General features: G+C 45.9%; 1 protein-coding gene across 1 annotated transcript; it reads right to left on the bottom strand.

Moving 5' to 3' along the window:
* Nucleotides 1-2,618: 2,618 nt before the first annotated feature.
* Nucleotides 2,619-4,111, bottom strand: LOC134492155 (zinc finger protein 24-like). Its single transcript, XM_063296330.1, has 2 exons — nucleotides 3,013-4,111; nucleotides 2,619-2,838 (listed from the first exon to the last, which is right to left on the bottom strand). The coding sequence occupies exons 1-2, from the start codon at nucleotides 3,451-3,453 to the stop codon at nucleotides 2,674-2,676; spliced, it is 606 nt and encodes a 201-aa protein (XP_063152400.1). The 5' UTR covers nucleotides 3,454-4,111; the 3' UTR covers nucleotides 2,619-2,673.
* Nucleotides 4,112-8,218: the final 4,107 nt, after the last annotated feature.

Below are 8,218 nucleotides of genomic sequence, written 5' to 3'. Positions count from 1 at the left end.
AATATTAATTAATATATCCACTTGTTTAAGGGAAACCCGAAGTCACAAAATACCAAATGCATGAATTATATGCTTACAGTTTTCCTTCAAGTAAGTTCGCTGCACTTTCCCATAAAACCAAAAAACAGTTGCCGTTGGCTTTCTAAGCCTCGACTCCTCCTCAGCTACGTTATTTATTTATTATATATTATTTATTCAGTGTACCACATGACTATTTATTGGCCAAGAGTGAATGAGAACGGTGACTGGTGAGCGTCTGCTTGGAAAAAGGTCTGTCTGTCCTCAGTATGTTTTTATTTTTATTTATTATTCAAAAGAGGGACTACATGGTCTAAGCAAAAGTCTATTCATGCCTATATAAGCCAAACAGATGCATTTAAAAGCATGACTGATTCAATTATTTAAGAAGAAAGATGGAAAAAATTAGGGAAGCCGGAGGATGGGAAGTTGTGTATGTGAGACAGGCCCGTTTTTACGATGTCAGGGGTAGATGTGGGGGGAAACGGACAAGGAAGAAAAGGAAGAAATTAAAGAAGTAAGGGAGAAAATAGAATGCTTACAGAAAGAGAAAATGCAAATCCTGTACGGAAAGGTATGAGAAAATAGACTGAGCTCCCAAGAGAACAATGGATGTAATGGAAGAGGATGAAGACGGCGATTGTGACGGAATGAAAAGAATTCCGTTAAGTGTGCCACAGAAATGAGTGGAGTTATTCTTAGCGCAAGTGTGAAAAAGGAAGTGGGGGAGGCTGGGGTTGAAGGAAAATGATTGCTGCCAAAAATAATAACGCAAGGAAGATTTTGTTTAATGTTTCCGGGGAGAATAAGATAATTTTTTATTCTCTATTCTTTATTTCTATTTATAGTATTTTTTACTGTATTTTACTTTCTGTATTATTCTGTATTATGGTTTTAATCGATTGCTGTAAACCGCCCAGAGGCCTCCTCCGACGGGAGGAGACGGGCGGGGATAAATTAGATAAATAAATTAAAGAAAGGAAGAAAGAAAGAAAGAAAGAAAGAAAGAAAGAAAGAAAGAAAGAAAGAAAGAATCACGAAGAACGCAGTCAAGAGTTGTTTGATCTATTCATGGGTAAATGTCAACAGAATCCTTGCGCTGACATTAGAGGTGTTTGGTTGGGGATGGGAATATACAGTCCTATGAAAAAGTAAAGTTTGTAAACCCATATAAAGTTTTTCTTTTTTAATACCTGTGGACATACCAGCATTTTATCTTCAAACAGTATATAAAGATAAACATGTAATTGAACAAAAAAACTATGAAAAATTGACTTGCGATAATTTATTCAATCATGATTGCGATTCAGGAGCTTGGCACCCGGTGTGCGTTTACAACGGTCAGCGTCTCACAGTCACGTGATCACCATTTGTGACCTTCACAGCCAGCTTCTAACAAGCAAAGTCAGTGGGGAAGCCGGCAGGAAGTTGCAAGTTGCAGTCACATGACATCATGCTTAGCGATCAACAGTGATTCACTTAATGACTGCAGCTGGAACTGATGTCGTAAGTCAGCATGGTCACATGACATTTCACTTTACAACTGTGTCGCTTAGTGATGGAGTTACCAGTCCTCGACCTACGCCCATTCAGTCAGCAACTGTTCCAAGTTATGATGGCGCTGAACGAATGGTGGTTATGACCGGTCCTTGGAGTTCTGGCCATCCCAGCACCCCTGCAGTCATGTGATTGCAATCTGGGCACTTGGCAACCGGTTTGCACGTAGGACTGGCCGCAGCGCCCCGCAATCATGATTGCCATTTGCAACCTCCCCTGCCAGCTTCCCCAGAAAGTCAATGGGAAACCAGCAGGAAAAGTGACAAGTCACTCGGGTAAGTCTCTCCAACCTGCACCCTGTCCCCAACCCCTCTGCGCTCACACCGGCTATTTGTGCATCCCCGCACCCCCTCCCCAACCCGCACATTCGCACCCCATTCCCAACCTGTGCTGCACCTCTCACACGCCCCCTCCCCAACCTGCATTGCACCCTCATGCACCATCCAACCATTGCCGCATCTTTCATGCACCCCCTCACCCCCTCCACGACCCTTGCTGCACTTCCCCTGCATCACCGCAACTGCCTGCGCTCCTTCCCCCCACCCTGGCCCAGGACTTGCAATTTACTGCTGGTTTTCCCACTGACTTTGGTGGTGGGAAGCCGGCAGGAAGTTGCTTCACCTACCGACCGTGGGATTTGGTTAACAATGGCAACCATGGCTGCAGGGATTGGCGTCACTAAGCTACGTGGTCACATTTTGCGACTGCATCGCTTAGGGACAGAAATTCCGGTCCCAATTGCCATCATAAATTGAGGACTACCTGTAGTAGGTTGTACTAGTCCAATTTGTGCTATGAGAAGTTAATGTCATCCTTTTGTTTGCCTATACTTGTAATATCCATGTAACATTTGTCTTTTATGAACAATTCATTGATACATATTATAAATATAATCAGAGTATTAGGCCTCCTATGAGATGGTGGTTACATGAGTCTTCTCCTTAGTTGAACTGCAGATAAACTTCCTATGAATACTAATTTTATTAAAATTTTCTGAACTACAGAACATAGGTAAGAAAAAAGTGTATTTTATTCCCTCCAAGTTTCAGGGGAAGAGAAAATCATCCCAGGCATTTCTTTGCATACTCCACAAGGTGGCTAAATTGAAATATTCTCTTCCCCACTCTTAGTCCTTCCCTCATAAGGTGGCCCCTCACCTGCCTCTCCCTGCTGCACGATGCCCCTCTGCCTGGTGACGGGTGCCCCGGTCTCTGCTGCAGCTGCAAGGGAAGCGGGTCCCCCTTCTTGAAAGAGACTCTGACTCTAAAACAGCAAGACAGGGGAAGAGGAGCCGCGTTAGAAAAGGAAGGAAGGAAGCCAAGGCTTGGCCTGGGGGTGCCAGCAACCTCCCTTGGCAGATTTCCAGGACTGTTAAGGAATGAGAAGGCTCTCCTTACATCTCGGTCTCTTCTGATCCAAGGGATGAGGGACCCTCACCTCCTCCTGCTCTTCTGCTTTCTTCTGTTCCAACCGACCCAGGAGGAAGCCTTCGGCCAGGGCCACCGCCTGGCAGCTGCTCTCCGCTCCGCACTCCCGCACCCAGCTGGACATCTCCACCGGCAGGACGGCCAGCAGCTGCTCCAGGATCACCAGGTCCAGCATCTGGCTCTTGGTGTGTCGCTCCGGCTGCAGCCACTGGCGGGAAAGATGGTGGAGGTGGCTGCAGAGCTCTCGGGGACCTTCTGCCTCCTGGTAGCGGAAGTCTCTGAAATGCTGGCGAGGGCCCTCTGAACTGACCAAGTCCTCTGGGATCTTCTGCCCTGCTCTTTCAGACATGTCCTCCTTGGTCTTAATCTTGATGATGTCTGCAGCTCTTTTTCCTTTAGGACCAGCTGTGCCTTGCATGTTCATTTTTGGTCTTCCCTCCAAAAGAAACATCAATGATGCTAACAAAATGCCTCCCTCTTCTGTCCAATTCCGCTTCAAGGCAACAGAGTACTATGGTAGTGCTACAAAAAGACTGCAATACAAAAAAACCACTTTCATTTAAAAATGATTATGCTATCAGAATAAGAAAGAGAAAGAACTATCCTTAGCAAGAAGAGCTTTTCCTGGAAATAAAAGCAAGTGGATTAGAAGGCTCAGGGAAATAAGAATCTTTCAAACAATTTGCACAGCCCGATTTGCTTATCTTCCACTCTTTGTGAAGTGTCTGGCCATAACCAACTCCCTTGCAGCCTTAACCAGATCAGAACAGTTACTTCCAAAAGTTAGACATTTATTTAACTAACCAAGCTGGATTACTCAACCAAATTCTTATAGGCATAACGTGTAAAACGCTGATGAACCCATAGCTATTTATTCATAATATCTGTATGCTGCTCATCCGCAAAGGTTTTGAGCAGCTCACAATCAGAAACGTCATAAAATAAAAGCCCTCAATAAAAATAAACCAACTGAAAAGCAGTAAAAATCTCAGCATCATATGGGATTAAAAAAGCAAAACAAAGTAATGTGTCTACCAATATATCCCAACATTCAAAGCATGCCTTCCACCCGGCCTAGACAGAAAAGCCAGGTCTTCACTGCCCTCCTGAAACCCAAGGAGGAGAAGGTAAAATTATACAATTTTTTAAACTACTTTATTTGTGAGGAAGATGGAAATGCCCTGTTCCACTGTATTCCAGAGTTACCTTACTGGGAAATATCAGCAAAAACAAGGAAGAGGAATTTCCAACAATTTGTTCAAATTTTCCAAATAATATAAATATAGCACCCAGACTAACCATATGGGAAGTGAAGATGACTTTAAAATTTCTTTTTTTTTTTCACTTAAACCAGTATTAAGTCTTACCACCACCAGAAAATAAAAGTTAGGGTTAGGATTAGGTTTCTTTGCTACTTATAACAGTGGAAGAAGGGAGGAAGCAATAGTTTATTACTGTTAATTGATATGTGTCAACAGTTTTAATACCAATTCTCTTCCAGAAATCAAAGGACCCTACTGATAGGAAGGGAGGAAGGGAAAAGGGAAAAAAGGAAGGAAAGGAGGTAGAGAAGAGGAGGAATGTTTCAATGTTATTTATACTAAATTGGATTACTCTATTGCAATGTATGCTGCTTTATGGCTGACTTGGAAGATATTTCTAAATTGCAGAAGCAGCAAGCAGGACAATATTTAAGCATTTCCACAAGGGCTCCATTAATTACCAAACTGCTTCTGTGCACAGTTCAAAAAGCTGGGGATGACCTTTACAGTCCTAACAAGCTGAGGTGCAGAAGACTTAAGGAAGGGCCTCCATCCATATCCATCCATCTGAACAGGATGAGGTTCTTCTCTGTGTCTGAGACCCACAGCTGGTGGGAACTAAAGATAGGAGCTCTCAGGAATGGCATTTAAACTCTGGCCACCCCTGTCCTGGCCAACCAAGACAGCACTCTATATGATGCCCCTTATTACTCATTTTATTGTTATTTGGTCAACAGCGTTGGAGAAAAATCTGTAAGAGGGAATTCCTGTTCCTTCCCATTTGCAACTTACAAGCTTTCTCTCCCTTCTCAATATGAGGTTCACTTTGCCTACTTAAGCAGGACACTTCAGTTTCCAAACACTTTATTATGGGTTTTGCAAAGCCAGGTCAAGCACATGTGGAGTTCAGCAATGTTTCATGGGCAAGACCACGATATGCAAGAATCAGGATGCATCTTACAGTCAGACAAGGAAATACAAGATTAGAAATGTGATTGGTCACACGTTAATTATAAAAAGGCACACTTTTAAAAGAGACTCAAGTTGCTATGCTCAGGGCCGCACCTGGGGGGGGGTCAAGCGGGGCATGTGCCCCGGGCGCCGCGCTGGGGGGGCACCAAAATGGGCATGGAATCCATGTTTGCCCCAGGTGACACAGACCCTAGTTGCGGCCCCAGCCCTGACATTTTTTTTTTCCTGCTGTGTCCCTGCACTGTAACAGTGCCTTCATCTCTGCCCAGCTTGTGACTGAGACAGACTGAACCATCCTTGGTGGTGGTATGTAGCTTTTTTCCCCCCAGCACATCCAAGGGCAGCCTCAAGATGGGTAAAATTTGTTAGGCTTTGCCACCCAGAGCCACAACTGGGGGGCGGGGGGCAAGCGGGGCATGTGCCCCAGGCGCTGCGCTGGGGAGGGGTGCCAAAATGAGCACGGGGGCATGCCAAAATGCGTGCAGAATCCACGTTTGCCCCGGGTGACACAGACCCTAGTTGCGGGCCAGGCTATGCTGTACCCACTAAATGCCCCTGCTAAATGTCAAGCCACAGCTTTGGTTTGCTCTAGCTGACCTGGCCTTCCTCTTGAAGCCTAGCCACAGATGCAACATAGAAACTATTCTTACGTACCTACTTGCTTCTACTGCTGCTAAATATTTGCGTAAAACGTTTATTATCATTCAAATGGCTTAAATTCTTCCCCAGCAAGCCCCCTACATCTCACCTAATGTGTGCGGTACACCGTGGACAATAACGATCTCCTTTTACACTAAATAAGCCTGTGGTTTTATCTTTGAAACAGGGAAACAGTTTCAGCCAATGTTAACCTCTGGAAAATGGATCTAAATGTTGATAGAAATAAAAGTGTTGCTGGGAGGAACCACGTAAACCATCTGTGCCTCCTCCTGGGGTAAAATGGGAAGGCTCCCTTTGACCGTCCCAGCCCCTCCGTCCCTGCCCTGCCTATTCCCTCCCTCCATCCCTGCGCCTTGATCGTGATTTGCCTCTCCCCTCCCCGCAGCCCCGGCCACCCGCCCCATGGTGCCGGGCTGTGGGGCTCACCGGTCCCTCCAAAGGGGTCAGCCATCCAAGGCTGGAGCGAGGAAGGAGAAACCCACTTTCCTGGACGAGGGAGAGGAAGGTCCGTGATGGGAAGCGCACATCCTGCGCAGGCTTTTCCCCTTCCTTCCCAACGCCATCTCCTCTAGGAATCGGCTTGGTGGTTTTAACCCTCAGGAAGCCAAGCCGGAGCCGAGAAAGCGGCGGCTGTTGCTCCGCGTCGCTCCGTCCTTGGTTGCTGGTCGGAGGAGGCCGCGGAATGCTTCCCTTCTTGCGGGAAAGCGCCGCGTGCTGGGGTTTTGCTGGAAAAGGGCGTTTCCGTGCACAGCGCGTGGTCGCCAGAAGTAAAACTCCCAGTTGGATAAAGCAGTGTTTCTCAAACCGGTCAACTTTAAGACATGTGAACTTCAACTCCCAGAATTCCCCAGCCAGCAATAGAGTTGAAGTCCACGTGTCTTAAAGTTGACCGGTTTGAGAAACACTAGGATATGAAGTGGAAGTTAGAAGTGAAGCAGGCAAGGGAATGGAGGAAGAAATTGGGAAAAGCTGGAGCAGAAAGCATGATGGAATAGCCCAGGATTCTTGTTGCCCCACAGAGGGGGATTAAACCTTCGCAAAAGGAGTGGTGCCATTATGGACAAGGGCAGCTCTCTCATCCTGATGAGTTGTGGGTTGATTTTTTTTCCTAAAGGTAAGAGGGTCTGTGTACACATGTTGGCTTATGGTTAACCAAACCCATGAATGACTAAATTAACCCAGTTCTGCACTCATGGAACATCGTAAACAACGATACAGTCAACCCTGGCTAGATTTGCATAAAGTGAAACCGTGACTGCGCGTATGATCTTACTTCGGCTTTCCTTTGCTTTACAGACCTGCAAAGGTTGTAAATGTGAGGATCGGTCAGTAAAGTTACTTGTATATCACCGTCGTAACTGCAAATGGTTGCTAAACAAGGCAGTTACTAACTAAGGACTATCTGTATAGCAATAAACAGCACTGTATATACTTGTTAACTGTGTGTGTGTGTCTGGCTTGGTTCTGATCCATTTCCACCCTCTGACATCCTGTCCTCAAAAATTAAGCCATGGCTCAACTGCTGATTACTGCAACATGCTCTACATGGGATTACATATGAATCTAAGCAGCGCCCTGCAGGATTGGACCCCTGGCCCATCTGGTCTGGCAGGCTGTTCTCCCAGTGGTCAGGCCTTCCTTCCTTCGCCCAAGGAAGCCCACCTGTCTCCCAGCAGATGGCCTTCAGAGACAGCCCCACTGCCACCAAGGCTAAGAGTCAGAGCTCCCCAAGATTTCATGAATCGGCCCAAGCTTCTTTTGAAGCCAGCCAAGCTGGTAGCTGGCACCACATCTTACGGTAGCAAATCCCAAAATGGAATTACATGTTGTGTAAAAGAAAAAAAAATCCTTTTGTTTGTCCTGATTCTTCCAAGGTGCTCTGGTTTTTTGTTTTTTTTGCATGATGCTATTGGGGTTTTGTTGGAAAAGGGCTCTTTTTTAACAGAGGCAGGTCCGCTCTGGAAAGTCAAATTTCAGGGGAATATTTATAGTGTGATACTATTTGTGTCTGCAGAAACACACCTTTGAATCAACCGTTCCTTTCCCAAGTTAGGTACTGTATATAGATTGCAAACCTTGTGTCTGGCTTGGGAGGAATGGTTAAAATAGGAGAAGCAAATCTGGCGAGGTTGCTGGGATATTGGGGATCCTCTCGGAGGATACACATCTAGCTCGCAACATCCCTTGCCTCCTTCACCCTGGACTATTAAACTGTATTTGACAGGTTGCTTGCAAAGATGATCTTTTAGCATCCATCTCTGGAGGAGGGACAGGCTGCAATGCACCAGGGCAGACTTCCAAACTGGCCTTCCCACAACATCT

The sequence above is a fragment of the Candoia aspera genome, chromosome 2 (genome assembly GCF_035149785.1).
Source record: "Candoia aspera isolate rCanAsp1 chromosome 2, rCanAsp1.hap2, whole genome shotgun sequence".
Taxonomy (NCBI): Eukaryota; Metazoa; Chordata; class Lepidosauria; order Squamata; family Boidae; genus Candoia; species Candoia aspera.
The sequence above is the reverse complement of the archived record's forward strand: the minus strand, read 5'-3'. Positions and strand labels throughout refer to the sequence as shown.

Bases quoted from the DNA above. Each gene is read 5' to 3' on its own strand.
- LOC134492155 (XM_063296330.1), bottom strand. From the start codon at position 3,453: ATGTTTCTTTTGGAGGGAAGACCAAAAATGAACATGCAAGGCACAGCT. The intron at 2,839-3,012 runs GTGAGGGTCCCT...TTGCTGTTTTAG, and splicing joins AAGCAGAAGAGCAGGAGGAG to AGTCAGAGTCTCTTTCAAGA.